Source organism: Symphalangus syndactylus, chromosome 6 (genome assembly GCF_028878055.3).
Source record: "Symphalangus syndactylus isolate Jambi chromosome 6, NHGRI_mSymSyn1-v2.1_pri, whole genome shotgun sequence".
In the NCBI taxonomy this organism is placed as follows: domain Eukaryota; kingdom Metazoa; phylum Chordata; class Mammalia; order Primates; family Hylobatidae; genus Symphalangus; species Symphalangus syndactylus.
The window spans coordinates 95,546,196-95,570,190 of record NC_072428.2 but is presented as its reverse complement, the minus strand read 5'-3'; the positions used below and the strand labels follow the sequence as shown (position 1 = coordinate 95,570,190).

General features: G+C 41.8%; 1 protein-coding gene across 12 annotated transcripts in view; it reads left to right on the top strand.

Annotated features, from left to right (window-relative positions):
• The window catches only part of PUS7 (pseudouridine synthase 7), a 113,136-nt gene that overhangs the window by 43,183 nt on the left and 45,958 nt on the right, over positions 1–23,995 (top strand). For 7 of the 12 annotated variants that reach the window (XM_063641583.1, XM_063641581.1, XM_063641584.1 and 4 more), the window contains exons 10-15: positions 7,468–7,529; positions 8,806–8,966; positions 11,176–11,302; positions 14,191–14,292; positions 16,834–16,963; positions 19,918–20,009. In XM_063641583.1, the coding sequence (XP_063497653.1) occupies positions 7,468–7,529; positions 8,806–8,966; positions 11,176–11,302; positions 14,191–14,292; positions 16,834–16,963; positions 19,918–20,009 (674 nt within the window). Of the gene's footprint in view, positions 1–7,467; positions 7,530–8,805; positions 8,967–11,175; positions 11,303–14,190; positions 14,293–16,833; positions 16,964–19,917; positions 20,010–21,238; positions 22,638–23,995 lie in introns of those variants that run through there. The other 5 variants (XM_055283541.2, XM_055283542.2, XM_063641588.1 and 2 more) reach the window with 1 other exon arrangement.

Below are 23,995 nucleotides of genomic sequence, written 5' to 3'. Positions count from 1 at the left end.
TGCCTAGAATATAGTGATTGCTAATATGTTTTCAACCTTGCTAATAATGGTCAGAGGACATTGATAAAATAGTAAAAATGCTAATTGTGTTATGGGACAGAATAAGGGAGAGCTGTATCAACCTATAAATTTGTAATTAATTTGGCAGAAGGACAGCCATGGAATCCTATACATTGTGTGTGCCAAAGATAGTGTAAATAAATATAAGTAACTAAAATGAGGTCAAATTTATCCCACAACAGAAATTACATAGCGTGACCAAAGATCAGTATGGTCAGCTCAAAATTCCAAATCATTCATTTTCACAACATAAGAATATTTCCTGCTTTCAAAGTAACCCACTGTTAACACCATAGAATTTCCTGAGGGAAAAAACAGACTTTCAGTTTATATTGTATAGATGGAAAAATGACTTGTATCCAAAATATTAAAAGCTCTTACAACTCAAGAACAGAAAGACAACGCATTCTAAAACTTAGCAAAGGGTCTGAACAGACCTTTCTTTAAATAATGTAAACAAATGGCCAATAAGCACAGAAAAAGATGCTTATCACTAATCTTTAGGAAATGCAAATCAAAACCCAAGTGAGATGCCACTTCTTACCCACTAGGATGGCTAAAATAAAAAAGGCAGAGAATAACAAGTGTTAGGATTAGAGAAATTGGAACCCTTATACATTCCTGGTGGAAATGTGAAATGGTGTAACCATTTTGGAAAATACCCTGACAGTTCCTCAAAAGGTTATAAAGTTAGCCTATGACCCAGGCATTACTAGGTATATACTGAGGACAACTGAAAATCCTATGTTCACACAAAAGTTTATACAGATGTTCATAGCAGCCAAAAGACTGGAAACAACCCAAATGTCCACCTACTGATGAATGGATAAACAAAATATACAATGTAATATACAATAATATACAGTGGAATATTACTTAGCAATAAAAAGGAATGAAGTACTGATACATTCTGCAACATGAATGAACCTTGAAAACATTGCTAAGTAGGCAGGGCACAGTGGCTCATGCCTGTAATCCCAACAATTTAAGAGGCCAAGGCGGCAGGATCCCTTGAGGCCAGGAGTTCAAGACCAGCCTGGGCACCATAGCAAGGCTCCATCTCTACAAAATAAAATTTTTAAAAAATTAGCTGAGTGTGGTGCTGCCTGGCTTTGGTCCTAGCTACTCAGGAGGCTGAGGCAGGAGGATCACTGAAGCCCAGGAGTTTGAGGATGCAGTGAACAGTGTACCACCACTGCACTGTAGCCTAGAGGACAGAGCAAGACCCTGCCTGTGAATGAATGAATGAATCAGTTCCTATGAAATTTCCAATGTGAGCAAATCTATAGAAAAAAAGCTGGAACAGGACCAATGGGGAGTGACTACCAATGGGACAGGATTTTTTTTTGGGGGGATAATAAAAATGTTCTAAAATTGTGTAATGCTCCACAGTTGTTTAAAAATACTAAAAGCCAGCTGAGCACGGTGGCTCACACCTGTAATCCCAGCACTTTGGGAGGCTAAGGCAGGCGGATCATGAAGTCAGGAGATCGAGACCATCCTGGCTAACACAGTGAAACCCTGTCTCTACTAAAAATACAAAAAATTAGCCGGGCGTGGTGGTGGGCGCCTGTAGTCCCAGCTACTCGGGAGGCTGAGGCAGGAGAATGGCGTGAACCCGGGAGGCGGAGCTTGCAGTGAGCCGAGATTGCGCCACTGCACTCCAGCCTGGGCGACAGAGCGAGACTCTGTCTCAAAAAACGGTGGCTCACGCTTGTAATCCCAGCACTTTGGGAGGCCGAGGGGGGCAGATCATGAGGTCAGGAGATCAAGACCACGGTGAAACCCCGTCTCTACTAAAAATACAAAAAAAAAATTAGCCGGGCGTGGTGGCGGGCGCCTGTAGTCCCAGCTACTCGCAGAGGCTGAGGCAGGAGAATGGCGTGAACCCGGGAGGCGGAGCTTGCAGTGAGCCGAGATTGAGCCACTGCACTCCAGCCTGGGCGACAGAGCGAGACTCCGTCTCAAAAAAAAAAAAAAAAAAAAAATACTAAAAGCCATTGAATTGTACACTTACATGAGTGAATTATGTTAATTATTGAATAACTCAATAAAAACTTTGAAAAAAGGAAAGTGACCAGGCACAGTGGCCCATGCCCGTAATCCCAGCACTTTGGGAGGCCGAGGTGGGTGGTGGATCGCTTGAGGTCGGGAGTTCGAGACCAGCCTGGCCAACATAGTGAAACCCCGCCTCTACTAAAAATATTAAAATTATCTGAGTATGGTGGCATGCACACCTGTAATCCCAGCTACTCAGGAGGCTGAAGCAGGAGAATTGCTTTAGCCTGCGAGGCAGAGGTTGCAGTGAGCCAAGATTATACCACTGCATTCCAGCCTGGGCGACAGAGTGAAACTCTGTCTCAAAAAAATAATAATAAACTCAAAATGGACCAAAGATCTAAACATAAGAGCTGCACTTATGCAAACTCTCAGAAGAAAACATGGGGGAAAACTTGATGATACTGGATTTGTCAGTGGTTTCTTGGATATGACACCAAAAGCACAGGCAACAAACAAAAGAAAGAATAGATAAGTTGGACTTTATCAAAATTAAAAACATGCATCAAAGGACGCTATCAACAGAATGAAAAGATAACCCACAGAATAGGAGAAAATATTTCAAATCATACATCTGATAAGAGACTTAAATCTAGGATATATAAAGAACAACTCAACAACAACCAAAGAAAAACCAATTCAAAAATGGAGAAAGGATTTCAATAAATGTGTTTCCAAAGATAGACAGACTGGTGTTCAACATCACTAGTCATTAGGGAGATACAAATCGAAACCACCATGAGGTACCACTTCATATCCGTTGGGAAGGCTATTATCACGAAACAACAAATAAAAGTGTTGGTAAGGGTACAGAGAAATTAGAAACCTGGGCTTTGCTGGTGGGGATGTAAAATAGTGTAGCCATTGTGGAGAACAGTGTGGTGATTTCTTAAGAAATTAATTATAGGCTGGGCGCGGTGGCTCACGCCTGTAATCCCAGCACTTTGGGAGGCTGAGGTGGGTAGATCACGAGGTCAAGAGATCGAGACCAGCCTCACCAACATGGTGAAAACCCATCTCTACTAAAAATACAAAAATTAGCCGGGTGTGGTGGCGCATGCCTGTAGCCCCAGCTACTCAGGAGGCTGAGGCAGGAGAACCACTTGAACCCGGGAAGCAGAGGTTGCAGTAAGCCGAGATGGTAGCACTGCACTCCAGCCTGGTGACAGAGTGAGACTCTGTCTAAAAAAAAAAAAAAAGAAAAAAAAAGAAATTAAATATAAATTATGTTATGGTCCAACAATTCCACCTCTCAGTATATACCCAAAAGAAATGACAGTGGGAACTCACCAAATATTTGTACACTCGTTTTCATAATAGCACCATTCACAATAGCCAAAAGGTAGGAGCTACCCAAGCAACCCAAGTGTTTATCCAAACAAAATGTGGCCCATACATACAATGGAATGTGTAAGCCTTTCAAAGGAGGGATTTTATTTATTTATTTATTTTTTTGAGACGGAGTCTTGCTCTGTCGCACAGGCTAGAGTGCAGTGGCGCCATCTCATCCCATTGCAGCCTCCACCTCCTGGGCTCAAGCTATTTAAAAGGGAAATTTTGACACGTGCTATCACATGGGTAAGCGTTGGAAACTCTATGTTACCTGACATAAGCCAGTAACAAAAGGACAAATATGGTATGATTTCTCTTATATGAGGTTCCTAGAGTAGTCAAAGCCATAGACAGAAAGTAGAATGGTGGCTTACAGGGGTTAGGGGGCTGGGTGGATAGGGATTTATTATTTAATGGGTGTAGAGTTTCAGTTGGGGAAGATTAAAAAGTTCTGGAGGTGGACAGTGGTGATGGTTGCCCGACAGTGTAAATGCACTTAATGCCACAGAACTGTATACTTAAAAATAGCCAAAAAGGTAAATTTTATGTTACATGTGTTTTACCACAATAAAATAAAAGAAGGTAGAAGAAGGAAAGATAAAGTAAGAAAAGTACAAAACATCTGGCCAGGCGTGGTGGCTCACACCTGTAATGCCAGCACTTTGGAAGGCCAAGGTGGGCAGATCACGAGGTCAGGAGATCGAGACCATCCTGGCTAACACAGTGAAACCCCATCTCTACTAAAAAAAATACAAAAAAATGACCGGGTGCGGTGGCTGACGCTTGTAACCCCAGCACTCCAGGAGGCCGAGTGGGGCAGATCACAGGTCAGGAGATCAAGTCCATCCTGGCTAACACAGTGAAACCCCGTCTCTACTAACAATATAAAAAATTAGCCAGGCGTGGTGGTGGGCGCCTGTAGTCCCAGCTACTTGGGAGGCTGAGGCAGAAGAATGGCATGAACCCGGGAGGTGGAGCTTGCAGTGAGCCGAGATCGTGCCAGTGCACTCTAGCCTGGGTGACAGCGAGACTCCATCTCAAAAAAAAAAAAGTACAAAACATCTTAATGTGCAGCATGCTAGATAGTACAGCCTATTGTAAACCAAATGTCTGTATATTTAATACGGCATTGTATACTAAACCTTTACAGTATATGGTAGCATCTTAAAGGCGTTGAGAAGTCCTGCAGTTAAGAGACTGTTTAATATGTTGGAAAAGGTTTTCTGTAAAGGAACAGTTAGTTAATATTTTAGGCTTTGTGGGCCATTCAATGTTTGTTGCAGGTACTGAGCTCTGGAGTTACATTGCAAAAGCAGCCATGGACAATATGCAAAGCAATGAGCATGGCTGTTTTCCAATAAAACTACAGAATTAGGTGGACAACCAGATTGGGCCTGCAGGCTGTAATTGATATTTAACAAAGGTTTTTTTGTTTTATCGTGTTTTGTTTTTGAGACGCAGTCTTGCTCTGTCACCCAGACTGGAGTGCAGTGGTGCCATCTCGGCTCACTGCAACCTCCGCCTCCTGGGTTCAAGCAGTTCTCCTGCCTCAGCCTCCCAAGTAGCTGGGACTACAGGCACGTGCCACCATGCCCAGCTATTTTTTTTGTATTTTTAGTAAAGATAGGGTTTCACCATGTTAGCCAGGATGGTCTTGATCTCCTGACCTTGTGATCCGCCTGCCTTAGCCTCCCAAAGTGCTGAGATTACAGGCATGAGCCACCATGCCCGGCCTAACAAAGGTTTTTTAGTGTAAAAATCTATGTCTATTATATCTGTCAGACCAGTCCCTAGTACCAACTAGTGCTAAACTCTTTTTGTCAGTATTGGCTAAAAGATTATCCAAGTAAATAATTTATCACCCCAGGACTATATTTAAGGACTGGTTTAACATGGCTTGTTCCAGGACTGTGGAGGTGGCCAGCAATAGGAAATCTGTTGATGTAATTACATTATTGGATTGAAGATCCAGGTGATGTCATCGATAGATACCAAATAGCATTTTAGATCATTTAATATCCAGAAATGCCCAGTATTATGTAACTTCAGTGTGAAAATAAAGAACCATAATTAACTGGAAAAACAGAAAAGTTAATAGAAGGGGATTCCTATATTCTTTTGATAGGGAAGGGTCTTTCTAAACATGACTCCAAGATGAGAAATCTTAATGGAAAATTTTCAGAAATAATACACAAAATATAATTTCTGTACAGCAATGCTATAGTAAAAGTTAAAGGAAGAATTACATACACTTACAGATTTGCCAACAAAAATATGCTCTAAAGTGTTAACAGTGCTTAATTTCTTAGAGATTGAATAATACATAACCTTTCTTATGTACCGTTCAGTTTTTTGAAAGCATATATAGGCCAGGCATGGTGGCGCATGCCTATAATCCCTGCACTTTGGGAGGCCAAGGTGGGCTGATCACTTGAGGCTAGGAGTTCGAGACCAGCCTGGCCAACATGGTGAAACCTTGTCTCTACTACAAAAATTGGCCGGGCACAGTGGTACGTGCCTGTAATCCCAGCACTTTAGGAGACCGAGGCAGGTGGACCACGTGAGGCCAAGAATTCAAGACCAGTCTGGCCAACATGGCACAACCCCATCTGTACTAAAAATACAAAAATTGGCCAGGCATGGTGGCGCAAGCCTGTAATCTCAGCTACTTGGGAGACTGCGGCACAAGAATCGCTTGAACCCGGGAGGCAGAAGTTGCAGTGAGCTGAGATTGTGCCACTGCACTCCAGCCTGGGCAGGAGAATGAGAGTCCATCTCAAAAAAAAAAAAAAAAAAAAAAAATTAGGCAGGCGTGCTGACTCAGCTTGTAGTCCCAGCTGTGCAGGAGGATGATGCAGGAGGATTGCTTAAGCCCAAGAGGCAGAGGTTGCAGCGAGCCAAGATCATGCCACTGCATTCCAGCCTAGACGACAGAGGGAGACTGTCTCAACAAATAAAAATGTTTTAAAAAGCATATAACCTTTATAATCATCAAATATGTAGATATTTCCATTTTGACAAGAATGATAAAGAAGAGTAAATCGTATTTATTCTATTTGCCTAGGCAAGAAGGTATTAACATGGAGAAATCTTTTGAGAAGTTTCAAACAAGTTTTCACACATAAAGACTTAACTGTGATTTATATAAATAATATCATGTGGGCCAGGCATGGGGGCTTATGCCTGTAATCCCAGCACTTTGGGAGGCCAGGGCTGGTGGGTCACAAGGTCAGGAGTTCGAGACCAGCCTGACCAATATGGTGAAACCCCATCTCTACTAAAAAAAAAAAAAAAAAAAAAAAAAAAAATAATACCTGGGCATGGTGGTGGGTGCCTGTAGTCCCAGCTACGCAGGAGGCTGAGGCAGGAGAATGGCGTGAAACCGGGAGACAGAGGTTGCAGTGAGCCGAGATCGCACCATTGCACTCCAGCCTGGGCAACAGAGTGAAACTCCACCTCAAAAAAAAAAAAAAAAAATACCATGTGTAACTACTTAAAGCATGACTATGTAGTATTTATACTATTATCACATTTTTAAACTAAAATGATATTAAATGTTACGGGTAAGCATTATGTTTTCCATTTTATTCTTTTTTAAAAGTTCTTTTGGCACTTGAAGTTCTTTTACGTTTGAAATCTGTATCATATTAGATTTTCTGCTTACTTTTAAGTTTAATGAGATAATGTAGGACCAGGTGTAATGGCTAACACCTGTAATCCCAACACTTTGGGAGGCCAAGGTAGGAAGATCACTTGAGCCCAAAAGTTTAAGACCAATAGTGAGACCCTATCTCTACAATAAATTAAAAACTTGGCCAGGTATGGTGGTGTGCATCTGTAGTCCCAGCTACTGTCAAGATGGTGGGAAAGCTGAGGTGGGAGAATCACTAGACTAGAGCCTGGGAGGTCAAGGCTTCAGTGTATAGTTAATATAATTTGTTGACTCTTCAAAGATTTGTGCATATAAAGTTTTATCTTCATGCAAAATTTAGTAAAATAAATGTTGTTTAATTTTAGAGCTATACTACAAAATTCCTGGACAGAAGTCATGGATTTAATATTGAAACCCCGCTCTGGAGGTGAGAATAAAATTCATGTTAAGAAAATAAATAGAATGTATGGCTAGGTATTCATGAAATTGCTTTGAATAAAAGCTTTTGTGCAAATTGAGGTCGATATTTCAGTATTTTGTTTTTACAATAAAAGCATAAGTTTATTTATATTTTTCAACAGTTTTACATGTATATTTAAGATTTATAATTTATATGCTATTTTAGCTTTTTTTTTTTGATAAGGAGTTTTAGTCTTGTTTCCCAGGCTGGAGTGCAATGGCATGATCTCAGCTCACTGCACCCTCCACCTCCTGGGTTCAAGTGATTCTCCTGCCTCAGCCTCCTGAGTATCTGGGATTACAGGCATGCATCACCATATGCCTGGGTCATTTTGTATTTTTAGTAGAGGCAGGGTTTTACCATATTGGCCAGGCTGGTCTCAAACTCCTGGCCTCAAATGATCGGCCTGCCTTGGCCTCCCAAAGTGCTGGGATTATAGGCATGAGCCACCATGCTTGGCCATAATGTTGCTGGCTGGTCACGAACTCCTGACCTCAGGTGATCTGCCCACCTTAGCCTCCCAGAGTGTTAGGATTACAGGCGTGAGCACCACACCCAGCCTCTATTTTAGCTCTTTAGCTTGTTCAGTGTATTAATTCATAACTGAATATAAATATATTTTAAAAATGAATATATGTTTTTCTTCACTCACTACTAAATCTGAGTGTATAAGAATCTAAAACATTTCACTTGTGGTTATTTTGTTAAAACATAGTGTAATGGAATATAAAAACTTGGCAAAAACACCTTGAGGATTTGCAGTGTGAAGAAGTCACCAAAAACTTTCCAAAAAGTATCTCTAAAATCATCTCGAATGAAAAGGATTAAACTACTGATTGTCAAAATAATTATGCTCATTTTGGGTAATTCATTTGCAAACTATAAAAAGATAAAATTATCTAATTTTAAGGAAAGTAACCCGTTAAACTTGACATTACAATGGAAAAAGAGAGAAGGAAGAAAGTACTACCGTGTTTTTGTCATGTTGAATCAGCTGTGATAATGAACAGTTAAATAGCTTTTACTTTTGACCTGAGGGTGATCGTATGTTGACAAAGCCAAATAGTTCTGTAAACTTTCTACATTTCCCATCTTTGCGCTTCCTCAGATGAGTGGAAGCTATAAACAGCACCTATATTTCAAGTAGCATTTTCTAATTTTGTGTTCTCTGTGAAGTGTACTTTAAGTTATGGAAGTCTGTCTATTGGGTAAGTCATTTAACCCTAGCTTTTTTCCCCCACAGCTGAAAAGGGCTACTTGGTTAAATGCAGAGAAGAATGGGCAAAGACCAAAGACCCAACTGCTGCCCTCAGAAAACTACCTGTCAAAAGGTGTGTGGAAGGGCAGCTGCTTCGAGGACTTTCAAAATATGGAATGAAGAATATAGTCTCTGCATTTGGCATAGTGAGTGCAATTTGTGAAGTCAGGCAATGGCTCAAGGTGTTTTAATGCTTTTTAAATTTCATCTTGAAAGATTTTACTAAATTTTGAAAGAGCAGAAGGTAAATAAGGATCCTTAGGTGATCTCTGAGGTGTTTCACCTGAGTAGTCTTTGTTCGGACCCTGAGTGGTGATGAGGTGGTGGATGCGGGTATTACTTATTGAGGGCACAAGAAAAGCGTCAATGTGGAAAACATAATCTTCAGTGGAAATTCTGTGTAAATTAAGTCTCTTGGTATTTGAGAAATTCAGAATCTATTGTATAGTCATTTCTTGATCATTCTGTTACCAGAACTGTAAACTGCCTTAGTAAAAGGGTTGAGCAGTAAGCAGTCTATAGTTGCATTTTAGTCTGGTTTCATCATGGTGATTCAAAAGTAGCCTGTGCCAGTATCTGGATATGTATAATCCAGGACTCCATGCACTCCAGCCTGAGCAACAAAGTTAAAGTTAACAAATGTTAAAGTTTAACCCTTAAGCCTAAGTCTTACTTTTCCTGGATGCACAGAGAAAGCAGAATTCTTGCTGCATGGAATTAGTTGTCAGTTCAATCATTTAGGTTCTCTCTTTAACCGTGGAATTATGGAAGAAAAAGCACTATTAGCTTGAAAATTGGTGTGTAAATTCCTTAAGTTTGAAGACTGTGCCATTGATGTAAGGCAGGCTTGTCCAACCTGCAGCCTGCGGGCCACATGCAGCCCAGGACAGCTTTGAATGTGGCCCCACACAAATTTGTAAACTTTTCCTAAAACATTATGGCCGAGCATGGTGGCTCATGCCTGTAATCCCAGCACTTTGGGAGGCCAAAGCGGGCAGATCACTTGAGGTTAGGAGTTCGAGACCAGCCTGGCCAATGTGGTGAAACCCTGTCTCTACTAAAAATACAAAACAGGCCCGCGCAGTGGCTCATGCCTGTAATTCCAACACTTTGGGAGGCCAATGCAGGTGGATCTCCTGAGGTCTGGAGTTCAAGGCCAGCCTGGTCAGCATGGTGAAACCCTGCCTCTATGAAAAATACAAAAAATAGCCAAGCGTGGTGGCAGACGCCTGTAATCCCAGCTACTTGAGAGGCTGAGGCAGGAGAATTGCTTGAACCCAAGAGGCAGAGGTTGCATTCAGCTGGGATCGTGCCATTGCACTCCAGCCTGGGCAACAAAGCAAGACTCCGTCTCAAAATAAATAAATAAAACCATTATCTGGACATGGTAGTGTGCACCTGTAGTCTCAGCTACTCAGAAGGCTGAGGTGGGAGAATCACTTGAACCTCGGAGGCGGAAGTTGCAGTGAGCTGAGATGGTGTCATTGCACTCCAGCCTAGGTGACAGAGTGAGACCTTGTATCAAAAAAAAAAAAAAAAATGAGAGATTAAAGTAGAAGGAAAAAAGAAAACTGAGAGATTAAAAAGAAAAAATGAGAGATTAAAGTAGAACTTTTGGCTGGGCACAGTGGCTCATGCCTGTAATCCCAGCACTTGGGGAGGCTGAGGCTGGTGGATTGCTTGAACCTAGGAGTTTGTGACCAGCCTGGGCAACATAGCAAAACCCTGTCTCTAGAAAGAAAATTCAAAGAACTAGCCTGGCATGATGGTGCACTCCTGTAGTCGCAGCTACTTGAGAGGCTGGGGTGGGAGAATCACCTGAGCCTGAGAGTTTGAGGCTACAGAGAGCCATGATCACGCCACTGCACTCCAGCCTGGGCGACAGAATGAAAACCTGTCTCAAAAATAAATACATAAAAGTAAATAAATGAATACAGTGGAAGTTTCTTGTTACTAGGATTACCACTAACAAGCAAAGTGTCTTAGAAAGTACAGCACTTTTTGGCTGGGCATGGTGGCTCATGCCTGTAATTCCAACACTTTGGGAGGCCAAGGTGGGCTGATCACCTGAGGTCAGGAGTTCGAGACCAGCCTGGCCAACATGGTGAAACCCCGTCTCTACTAAAAATACAAAAATTAGACAGGCATGGTGGTGCACCCCTGTAATCCCAGCTACTGGGGAGGCTGAGATGGGAGAATTGCTTGAACCCGGGAGGTGGAGGCTGCAATAAGCCTAGATCGCGCCACTGCACTCCAGCCTGGGCAACAGAGCGAGACCCCATCTCAAAAAAAAAAAGTACAACACTTTTTATATTTAGAATATGTTTTCTTGCCTATTTTTTTCCTTCCCTCCAGATACCCAGAAATAATCGCTTAATGTATATTCATAGCTACCAGAGCTATGTGTGGAATAACATGGTAAGCAAGAGGATAGAAGACTATGGACTGAAACCTGTTCCAGGGGACCTCGTTCTCAAAGGAGGTAAAAAGGCAGATGTCTTTGTTACTCAACTAAGTTAGGGTTCAGTTAGTTGCCACTAGTGGCTTTAAAATCCATCCTGCCTACTAATTAAGAAAGAGAGATGTGGCGAGGCATGGTGGCACATGCCCATAATCCTGACACTTTGGGTGGCCAAGGTGGGTGGATCACCTGAGGTCAGTAGGTCAAGACCAGCCTGGCCAATATGAAGAAACCCTGTTTCTACTGAAAATACAAAAATTAGCTGGGTGTGATGGTACATGCCTGTAATCCCAGCTACTCAGGAGGCTGAGGCAGGAGAATCGCTTGAACCCAGGAGGCGGATATTGCAGTGAGCCAAGATAGTGCCACTGCACTCCAGCCTAGGTGACACAGTGAGATGCCATCTCAAAAAAAAAAAAAAAAAAAAGAGATGTCTAGTAAGTTTGAGATGAGAGGACCATGCAAACTTACATTGGTTAGTTTGTATCTGTATCTTTAAAGAAAAAATGTATCTGGTTTGAGTAAGCACCTCGATCTTGAACTCCCCACCTCGGGTGATCCGTCTGCCTTGGCCTCCCAAAGTGCTGGGATTACAAGTGTGAGCCACTGTGCCCAGCCTGAGTAAGCACCTCTCTCTGGGCCTCCCTTTTCTCAACTCAAATAGGATTTGGGCTAAGTGATGGCTGAAATCTCTTTCGAAACTTCGATCTAGGTCTAGCAAATAAATACACCTCTGGATGTGTCTTGTTAGCCAACCTTAAAGAGTTTCTTCAAGTCACTGGGCACAGTGGCTCACACCTGTAATCCCAGCACTTTGGGTGCCTGAGGTGGGCAGATCACGAGGTCAGGAGATCGAGACCATCCTGGCTAACACGGTGAAATGCCGTCTCTACTAAAAATACAAAAAATTAGCCGGGCATGGTGGCGGGTGCCTGTAGTCCCAGTTACTTAGGAAGCTGAGGCAGGAGAATGGCGTGAACCTGGGAGGCGGAGCTTGCAGTGAGCCGAGATCACACCACTGCATTCCAGCCTGGGCAACAGTGGGAGACTGTCTCAAAAAAAAAAAAAAGAAGAGTTTCTTCAAACTCAGACAGAATGGGCATTTAGTATATGCTGTGCCCAAAATGTTCCCAAGACAGTCCTAATATCCCATCTTCCATGGAGCCTGTTCTGTGTGCCAGGCCTTGGCACTAAGCCCTGTACCTGTGTCTTTTAGCTTAAAGCCCCAGTGTTACTGTGAAGTATTTTCTCTGTTTTTTCAGGTGAGGTTTAGTCACTTGCCCAAAGTTCCACAGCTAGTTAAAAACAGAAAAAACTGGGATTCAGAGTTCAATCTATCTGATTACAAACTCCATGTGTGTCTCTGGCATACTAGGCTACCATCTATTAGCCGAATACATGGTCTGCTCATCTGCAGGCGGACCCCATAAACCCACTAAGGTTCTAACTGTTCAGAAATTTTAAATTATTTTTCCTGATTTAGCTTTTTTTCCTCATGCCATGTTGGTCACATCCAGTGTATTTTAATGTCCTGGGTGCCGCTATGTTTCATCCTCTTAAGTACATTCCGTTTTTTTTTAACTGTTTTTTTTTCCCCCCAGCATTTATGATTCCACTGCAAATACGATTTTGTAGTATGGTGGCTTTTCACAGTGTTTTCTTGTGTTATTTTATTTAAGAAAGATAGAGGAACTGATTTTAAATAGTAGGCATTCAAAAAAATGTGGATGCAGCTGAGAGATAAATGTTTTTAAATTTTTCATTGAAAATTTTACTTTAGATTTGGTGCAGTAGCTCACACGTGTAATCTCAGTACTTTGGGAGGCCAGGGCAGCAGAATCACTTGAGCCCAGGAGTTCAAGACTAGCCAGGGCAACAAAGACCCATCTCTACAAAAAATTTAAAAACTAACCAGGCGTAGTAGCACGCACAGTCCCAGCTTCTCGAGAGGGTTAGGCAGGAGGATCACTTGAGCCCAGGAGGTTGAGGCTGCAGTGAACCTTAATCACACCACTGCACTCTGGCCTGAGTGGCAGAGCAAGACCCTGTCTCAAAAAACAAAAAAGAATTTCATTTACTTTTTCTAAGTCCTTGATTTTTATTTCTTGGGTAGAGTAGAAAAGACAGAAGGATATATATCCAAACTTAATTTTTTTTTTTTCCTTTGAGACAGGGTCTCACTCCAACACCCAGGCTAGAGCACAGTGGTGCAGTCACATCTCACTGCAGCCTCAACCTGCCAGGCTCAGGTGCTCCTCCTGCCTTAGCCTCCCAAGTAGCTGGGACTACAGGTGTTTGCCACCACACCTAGCTAATTTTTATATTTTTTGTAGAGATGGGGTTTTGCCATGTTGTCCAGGCTGGTCTGGAACTCCTGGGCTCAAGCAGTCTACCCACCTCAGCAACCCAGAGTTCTGGGATTACAGGCATGAGCCACTGCTCCTGGCCCCAGCTTAATTTCTTTTTCCTTTTTTTCTTTCTTTTTTTTTTTTGAGAAGAGTTTCACTCTTGTCACACAGGCTGGAATGCAATGGCATGATCTCAGCTCACCACAACCACTGCCTCCCGGGTTCAAGCAATTCTCCTGCCTCAGCCTCCCGAGTAGCTGGGATTACAGGCATGTGCCACCATGCCTGTCTAATTTTAGTATTTTTAGAAACATGGGGTTTCTCCATGTTGGTCAGGCTGGTCTCGAACTCCTGACCTTGGGTGATCCACCCGCCTTGGCCTCCCAAAGTGCTGGGATTATAGGCGTGAGCCACCGCGCCTGGCATAATTTAAGCTTTCAAGGCACTGAACCTGTACCAACTTGTACTTCTGACTTGCTTAGATGTGTATAATTTTAGAAGATTGAGTTCATAACAATATTGCCTATTTTCTTAATTTATTGTTCACTTGTGAATTTACAGCTACAGCCACCTATATTGAGGAAGATGATGTTAATAATTACTCTATCCATGATGTGGTAATGCCCTTGCCTGGTTTCGATGTTATCTACCCAAAGCATAAAAGTAAGTTCCCTGTATGGGGAAAATAGTTAAAACAAGTTTAACATAATGAAGCTACTATTTCAAGCATATATAAACTTTGGTTATTTATGACAGTCTCCCAGAAAGGGATGCATTCACATGGGTAATTTAAATTAAGAAACTCTACCTCTGAATCTAAAATGAAAGTTGAAATTATAAAATAAAATAAATAGGCCAGGCGCAGTGGCTCATGCCTATAATCCCAACACTTTGGGAGGCTGAGATGGGTGGATCGCTTGAGCTCTGGAATTCGAGACTAGCCTGGGCAACCTGGCAAAACCCCATCTCTACTAAAAATACAAAAATTAGCCGGGCCTGGTAGTGCGCACCTGTGGTTCCAACTACTTGGGAGGCTGAGGTAGAAGGATGTCTTGAGCCCAGGAGGCAAAGGTTGCGGTGTGCTGCGATCATGCCACTGCACTCCAGCCTCAGTGACAGAGCAAGACTCTGTCTCAGGAAAAAAAAAAGGTAGGGGGAGGAGGGGGATTTGTTAGGGAAATTGGCCTACTTGATTGAGGAGTTGAGAAGTCCCACAACAGGCCATCTGCAAATGGGAGAACTGGGAAAGCCAGCAGCATGGTTTAGTCCAAGTGTGAAGGCCTCAGAACCAGGGAAGCCAATGATATAACTCTCAGTTGGAGGTCAAAGATTTGAGACCTGGGGAACCACTGGTATAAGTTCCAGAGTCCGTAGGCCAGAGAACCTAGAGTTGACATCCAGAGACAGGCGAAGAAGGGCATCTGGCTCTGGGTAGGAGAGAGAGAGAATTCAGCCTTCCTCTGCCTTTATGTTCCATCCAGGCCCCCAGCTGATTGGAGGTGTGCACCCACCTTGAGGGCAGATCTTCCCCACTCTGCCCACCAACTCACATGCCAGTCTTCTCTAGAAACACCCTCACCGAAACAGCCGGCACAGTCTGGTCACTCTAATCAAATGCCAAACCACCTGGATTTCCCTCTGAGAAGGCTGAGCTCAGTGCCCACTGAAGCAGTGAAAATAAATCATGTTTTACTAGCTGTTGGGGTCTCCCTTACCCCGGTCAAGTTGACACCCAAAATCAACTATCATAAGAAAGAAAACATTATTTTCCTCTTCTCTCTTAAACCTTTTGGGATCAGGAACTTTGCCAGTACCAATTAGAACATAAATTCAGCAAAGCCTTTGACAAAGCCGTTCATGAAAACCTTGTAGCCAGGATGGCCATTTGTAGACTGGATGGGTGATATTTCAGGTTTCTGGGTATGTAACACATGCATACCTGGTACCTGACAGGGCTTGACTGAGGGATCCCTATTGTCCTTAGTGTGTGGCGAGGGACCTGTTCTAGCCAATATTTTTTATGAGTAACTTGAACAAAGAAATTTGCTTGTTATATTTGCAAATTGTGCAAAATAGTTAATATTAATTATATGAAAAATAAGTATTTAAGAATTGCATAATATTCTATTGCAGTATTCACTTTAAAAACACAATTTCAATGTATTTGCATTTATCCATCCATTAATTTATCTAATACGTATGACACCTCATATTCAATGTCTTATATTAGTTACTGAATGAGTAGAAGGCTAGCAAAAGTTGTAATAGAGGGGCAAGTTTGCAATAAATAATTTAGTAAGATGTTAAAAAAAAAAACTGCAGAAGGTATTTAATAGGAATAAATGTAAATTCCCACATTTATGCCCAGTGATCAAATGCCGATAGAAAAGACCTAGTTTGATAGTAGTTTAGATAAAAAGCTTAAAATATCTGGAGTTATTGTTGTATGTGAGCCTGTTATCCTGGGGCAGATAAAAGGTTTGGTGGGAAATACAGAAATGTTAAAGGAGGGACAGCTGAGGGAAGCATTGTTTGGTCTAGAGAAGATATGGCTGAAAGATCCAGTACTTATGACTATATGTGGAAGAGGACAGTTAATCCACTTTGTTCCAAAGCGTCAACAGAAGTTATAAGAAAATGGATTTCAGCTTGGAATAGGAAGGACTTTCTAATAATTCCATGCCTCACGAAGTATTTCCCCATTAATGACTGTGCAAGCAAAGGCTGGAAAACTGTCTCTCTTGAGTGCTATAAAAAAGACTGTACATCAGGTGCGCGGGTGAGCCAGATGGTTTTCCAAGGTCTCTTATTTTTATACATTTATTTATAACTGCCTCTTCCAGAGAGAGTTTGAAGCCTCTGTATATGGTGTCTTCCAACTCTCAGCCCATATAAAATGTAGTTTAGCAACTTTGGATGAAATGGCCTTTTGTAGTTGGCTTGGGAACCTTACACCACAGGTACTGTGACTGGTTGCAAAAATAACTTACAAATTGGCTAAACCAAAGCTCAGTACCCCCTGTAGTCCTAGTTACTAAGTCACTAAATTTTGATTCCAGGGAACAGATTTTGGCTTATAAATTAAGGTGACTAATTTTATTAGGGCAGTCTAACTGAACTTACATGTTACTCTATTTATAATCTAGTTCAGGATAACTTGACTGACAAGCTGCATTTCAACTAACTTTTTGTATTTTATATTAGTTCAAGAAGCCTACAGGGAAATGCTCACAGCTGACAATCTTGATATTGACAACATGAGACACAAAATTCGAGATTATTCCTTGTCAGGGGCCTACCGAAAGATCATTATTCGTCCTCAGAATGTTAGCTGGTGAGTAATCATCTAGAATGAAATAGAACTGAGTTACCATATAAGTTGTAAGCTTTTGCTTCACTTTATATAGAGTCATGTACTGCACAAGAATTTTCAGTCAGTGACAGATTGCTTATATGATGGTGGTATCATAAGATTATAACACCATATTTTTACTTACCTTTTGTTTTTTTTGAGACGGAGTTTCACTAGTCACCCAGGCTGGAGCGCAATAGCATGATCTTGGCTCGCTGCAACTTCTGCCTCCCAGGTTCAAACGATTCTCCTGCCTCAGCTTCCAGAGTAGCTAGGATTACAGGCACCTGCCACCACACCTGGATAATTTTTGTATTTTTAGTAGAGGCAGGGTTTCACCATATTGGCCAGGCTGGCATCAAACTCCTGACTTCAGGTGATCCTCCTGCCCCGGCCTTCCAAAGCGCTGGGATTACAGGCGCGAGCCACCACACCTGGCCTTACCTTTTTTCTTTTCTTTTTTCTCTTTTATCTTTTCCTTTTCTTTTTCTTTTCCTTTTCTTTTTCTTATCTTTTCTTTCTTTTCTTTTTTTTTTTTTTTATGCAGTGGCATAATCATGGCTTGCTGCAGCCTCAAACTCCTGGGCTCAAGCAATCCTCCCACCTCGGCCTCCCAAAGTATTGGGATTACGGGCATGAGCCACCACGTCCAGCCTGTGCCTTTGCTATGTTTAGATGCACAAGTACTTACCATTGTGTTACAGTTGCCTCCAGTATTCAGTACAGTAACATGCTGTATAGGTTTGTACCCTAGGAGCAATAGGCTATACTCTATAACCAAGGCGTGTAGTAGGCTATACCATCTGTGTTTGTGTAAGTACATTCTGTGATGTTTACACGGTGATGAAATGCCTGACAAGGGTTAGTGCATGACTGTATTTTTCGGTGCTTACAACCCAGCGTATAAGTGTTTCATAAGTGTTAGTTAGTAATTGTTATTATTACTGTTGTTACCACTACTGCTACTACTTTGTATTTTTCAAATCATCAAGAAGTAAATGAAGCTAAGCCAGGCACAATGTCTCATAAGTAAGCCCGGAGACTCGAGAGGCTGAAGCGGGAGGATTGCTTGAGGTCAGGAGTTTGAGACGAGCCTGGGCAATATAGTGAGACCCTGTCTCTAAAAAAAGAAAAGAAATAGAGAAGCTGTTTTGAATGTAAACAGTTATGGGAAGTGAGTTCATTTACATTTTGTTGGCATCACTGAATTATTGAAGAAATGTGTACAGAGTGAACTTTTTTCCTATTTCTGAAAACTTAGATTTGCTTACAGAGCTATCCCTGAGCAAATTACCTTACTTAGAATTAGCTGTGAGTTCCAAACACTGCTCTGGTTGTTTTAATATCATGTTTCTAGAGAGGAAAAGATACTTGTATTAGTTCGTTTAAAAATACTTTGTTGGAAGCCCAAGGTGGGAGGATCACTTGAGCCTAGGAGCTTGAGACCTGCCTCCACAACATAGCAAGACCATCTCTACAAAAAATTACAAAAATTAGTCTGCTGTGATGGTGCACACCTGTAGTCCCAGCTGTTTGGGAGGATTGCTTGAGCCTGGAAGGTTGAGGCTGCAGTAAGCTGTGATCATGCCACTGCCCTCCAACCTGAGTGACAAAACAAAACCCTGTCTCAGAAACAAATTTTAATACCCAGTATTATCTAAAGCTTTATTTGATAATTTTAAAATGAAATCCTGAACTAGTTGCCTATTGCCAGGAAATTATTTCATTCCCTATTTCCTTCTCTTCTCCATCTCTCTTACCTCCTTCTCTCTGGATTGTAGGCAAGAGGTCCACATGGTTGGACTTTGTCTTCCGCACTCCAGAGAACTGTTCCTTCTTAGTAACAAGCTGTTGTTGGTTGTGGCACCCACTCTGGAGAAAATGTAAATGCCATAAGTAATTTGATCACAGCTGTGCAAAGTGAAGTTTATTGCCTCTCAACTTCATTTAAAAAGAATTGTAGTCTGGGTGCAGTGGCTCACGCCTGTAATCCCAGCACTTTGGGAGGCCGAGGCGGGCGGATCACGATGTCAGGAGATCGAGACCATCCTGGCTCACACGGTGAAAGGCTGTCTCTACTAAAAATACAAAAAATTAGCTGGGCGTGATGGTGGACGCCTGTAGTCCCAGCTACTCAGGAGGCTGAGGCAGGAGAATGGCGTGAACCCAGGAGGCGGAGCTTGCAGTGAGCCAAGATCTCACCACTGCACTCCAGCCTGGGCGACAGAGCGAGACTCTGTCTAAAAAAAAAAAGATCTATCAGTTGTACATTTTTAAAATTTTAATTATTAATATAAAGAGATGGGGTTTCACCATGTTGCCCACGCTGGTCTTGAACTCCTGGGCTTAGTCAGTCATCCCACCTCAGCCGCCCAAAGTGTTGGGATTAGAGGCATGAGCCACCATGCCTGGCCCCAGTTGTACATTTTTAAATAACTAATAGAATATAATTGGATTGAGTTGGGCACAGTGGCTCACATTATAATCCCAGCACTTTGGGAGACTGTGGTGGGTGGATCACCTGAGGTCAGGAGTTTGAGACCTCCCTGGCCAACATGGTGAAGCCCCATCTCTACTAAAAATACAAAAATTAGCCAGGCATGGTGGCACACACCTATAGTCCCAGCTACTTGCGAGACTGAGGCAGGACAATCGATTGAACCCAGGAGGCAGAGGTTGCAGTGAGCCAAGATCACACCACTGCACTCCAGCCTAGGTGACAGAGTTGAGACTCCATCTCAGAAAAAAAAAAAAAATTATATATATAAGCAAAACTTAGGTATAAAATCTGGCCCTGCTCTGTTATTCAAGATTCCTAACTATAATTATTTACAGTAAACTTACGTGTTTTTCTTGCTAAATAAATGATGATGAGTGGCTTAGTACCTTTTATGAAAGTTCACATTCACACTTATCTTTATTCATATGTTTTGAAGGGAAGTCGTTGCATATGATGATCCCAAAATTCCACTTTTCAACACAGATGTTGACAACCTAGAAGGGAAGCCACCACCAGTTTTTGCTTCTGGTAAGTTTACTCAGTCATCAGCTCTGTGTTGACTTTGAAATGTTTTGTTAAACAAAAACATAATTTTTTTTTGAAAACTGCTCTTACAAGCACTACCACCACCCATGATTTCATTGTTGTGTTTTATGACCTTACTTTCGCAATTATGGCTGGAAGTTAGTAATTAAAACCAGTAAATCCTCCTGAAAATAAGTGCATGTTATAGATGGTCGTGATATTAGGTGATGGAGTATTTCTCCCCATCCCCCACAGAGACTTACCAAAGGTGAGTGAAAATTCAGGAAAAGTCTAAAAAATTAAATTGGTTGGCCCAGCACTTTGGGAGGCCAAGGCGGGCAGATCACGAGGTCAGGAGATCGAGACCACGGTGAAACCCTGTCTCTACTAAAAATACAAAAAATTAGCCGGGCGTGGTGGCAGGCACCTGTAGTCCCAGCTACTCGGAGAGGCTGAGGCAGGAGAATGGTGTGAACCCGGGAGGTGGAGCTTGTAGTGAGCCGAGATCACGCCACTGCACTCCAGCCTGGGCGACAAAGCAAGACTCCATCTCAAAAAAAAAAAAAAAAAAAAAAAAAAATTAAATTGGTGGCCGGGCGTGGTGGCTCACACCTGTAATCCCAGCAGTTTGGGAGACCGAGACGAGTGGATCACTTGAGGTCAGGAGTTCCAGACCAGCCTGGCCAACATGACAAAACCCCGTCTCTACTGAAAATACAAAAAAAAAAATTAGCTGGATATGGTGGTGGGCGCCTGTAATCCCAGCTTCTCCAGAGTCTGAGGCAGGAGAATCGCTTCAACCTGGGAGGTGGAGGCTGCAGTGAGCCGAGATAACGCCACAGCACTCCAGTCTGGGCAACATAGCAAGACTCTGTCTCAAAAAAATAAATTAATTAATTAATTAAATTGGCATTCTCATCATCAAATTCTTGTTCTGTTTTCTCCCAGGCCATAATTTATTATTATTTCTTTAACTTTACATGCGTTTCTCTTTTGTGTTCTTCTGTCATCTGCCTTTTTGTGAAAGTTCCTGGGCAGAATTTCTGTAACCATTCAGCAGGTTCACACTCACAGATCTCTTACTTCCATGGTCTCATTCTCCGAGGCCCCCTGGGAAGTGGAGTCTAAGGAAAGCAGCATAGTTCTTTGTATTTGCTTAGAGATTATGTGACTCTCGCTGGTCTGTCTGCAGCTGCCTTCATTTTCTGACTGTTTTCTTTCTTGCCTTGCAGAAGGCAAATACAGGGCTCTGAAAATGGATTTTTCTCTACCCCCTTCTACTTACGCCACCATGGCCATTCGAGAAGTGCTAAAAATGGATACCAGTATCAAGAACCAGACGCAGCTGAATACCACCTGGCTTCGCTGAGCAGTACCTTGTCCACAGATTAGAAAATGCACACAAGTGTTTGCTTCCTGGCTCCCTGTGCATTTTTTTCTTAGTTCAGACTCATATATGGATTTCAAATCTTTGTAATAAAAAATTATTTGTATTTTTTTAAGTTTTTATTAGCTTAAAGAAATAATTTGCAATATTTGTACATGTACACAAATCCTGAGGTTCTTAATTTTAGCTCAGAATATAAATTAGTCAAAATATACTTCAGGTGCTGAAATCAGAGTAAAATGTCAGCTTTACAATAATAAAAAAAGGACTTTGGTTTAAAGTAGCAGGTTTAGGTTTTGCTACATTCTTAAAAGACAGCAGGAGTATTTGACACATCTGTGATGGAGTATATACAACAATGCATTTTAAGGGCAAATGCAACAAAACAAATCTGGACTATGGATAATTTGAGAGCTGCCACCCACAAATATAAATACAGTACTCATGCTGATTGAAATATTAAGACACCTACAAATTTATAAACAAAAAGTGATTGTCATTATCCTGCTTATGTACTAGATTCAGGGAAGCATTATAGACTTCTTAGTTGCAGTGGCTTTTGCATTTATATTATCAATGCCTTGCAGGAATGTTGCATTGATAGACCCATTTTATTTTTTTCTTTTTTTTTTCGAGACAGGGTCTCACTCTGTAGCGCAGGCTGGATTGCAGTGCAATCCTGCAATTCTCAGCCTCGACCTCCCAGGCTCCAGTGACTCTCCCACCTCAGCCTCCTAAGTAGCTGCGAATACAGACGGGCACCACCACGCCTAGCTGATTTTTGTATTTTTTGTAGAGACGGGGGTTTTGCCGTGTTGCTGAGGCTAACTCCTGGGATTACAGGCGTGAGCTGTGCTGGCTGGATTTTTTTTCTTGATGTAAACGTGTACAGCTGTTTATTAGTTAAGGTCTAATTTTTACTCTAGGTGCCTTTTATGTTCAGAACTCTTTCCACTGGACTGGTATTTGCTCAAAAATAAATAATGTTAGAGAAGAAAACTATAAAAATGGACAAGGCCTTCTTCTATCAGTAGCATTTACCCTTTGTCACCAATGGCTTTGGTATTTCCATGTCTGGCATTGCATAAATTTCTCTGGTGTGAAAGGATAAATACGCCTTTCTAAAGCTGTATATCATAATTGTATCAATTTTTATTTTCTATGATTTCTAGAAACAAATGTAGTAAATATTTTTAAAATCTCCTTTCTACTGTTTATGTAAATAAATAACTATATCAAAATGAGTGCAGATAAGAATGTTGACCTTGACTAAAGGTAAGGAACTAAATGAATGAGGGGTCCTCATCAGAAATGGTGTTGACACCAAAATGTGTTGTGATCATCTGTGAAGTATGAGGATAAACTGAGTCAAATGCTATGAATAATTGACTGTGTTGGACTGGACTCCAGGTTATTGGAATCACTCACTCACCTTCCAGTGCGCTTTATGGAGTAGAAAAGAAAGGAATGGAAAAGAGCTACCATACCAGGAGCATCGCACCATGGGAATGTGAATGACATTTGTCTTGTATCTGGTAGTAGAAACGAGTTTGAGAACTGTTTTTCAACCCTTTTGTTTTAATGACATCCACCACCACCACACTTCTGAGGCTTAAAAAAGATTGGAAATAGCATGGTAAATTATATATATATATATATATATATATATATATATATATATATATATTTTTTTTTTTTTTTTTTTTTTTTTGAGACAGTGTTGCTCTGTCACCCAGGCTGGAGTGCAGTGGCGTGATCCTGGCTCTCTGCAACCTCCCACTACCGGGTTCAAGTGACTCTCGTGCCTCAGCCTCCTAAGTAGCTGGGATTACAGGCACCGCTGCCAGGCCTGGCTAATTTTGTATTTTTAGTAGATGCGGAGTTTCGCCATGTTAGCTAGGCTGGTCTCAAACTCCTGGCCTAAAGTGATCTGCCCACTGCTACCTCCCAAAGTGCTGGGATTACAGACGTGAGCCACCATGCCCAGCCCAGTAAATTATCCTTTTAACTAGCTAGTTTTGAAAGAATATTTTGTCCTAGGTCAGGCACGGTGGCTCACACCTGTACACTTTGGGAGACCAAGGTGGGAGGATTGCCTGAGCCCAGGAGCTTGAGACCAGCCTGGGCAACATAGTGAGACCCTGTCTCAAATATGTATATAAATATATATATTTTGTCTTACAAAAGCCAAACATGTATTAAATGTATAGTAGTCCTGCCTGTACCTTCCAGTAATAGCTGGAGTTGTCCTTCATCTGACAGAAAATTATTTATGAAGGGATCTAAGTCTTTCTGTTGCAATTGCATTCAGCAGTTCTGCATTTACAGGCTGAGTATCCCTTACACAAAATGCCTGGGACTAGAAGTGTTTTGATTTTCAATTTTTTTTTTAGATTTGTACTTCAACTTACTGGTTGGAATCCAAAAATCCAAAATGCTCCAATAAGCAAGTTTTGGATTTTGGATTTTCAGATTTGGGATGCTCAACCAGTATAAATTTGCATTCCAAAACAAAAGTGAAGCTAAACTTGTGTTTTCTCATCTGGGAAATACGGCTCTATCGTTAATTTTCCTGGCTGTGTTAGCTAGTGCCGGTTTGTAC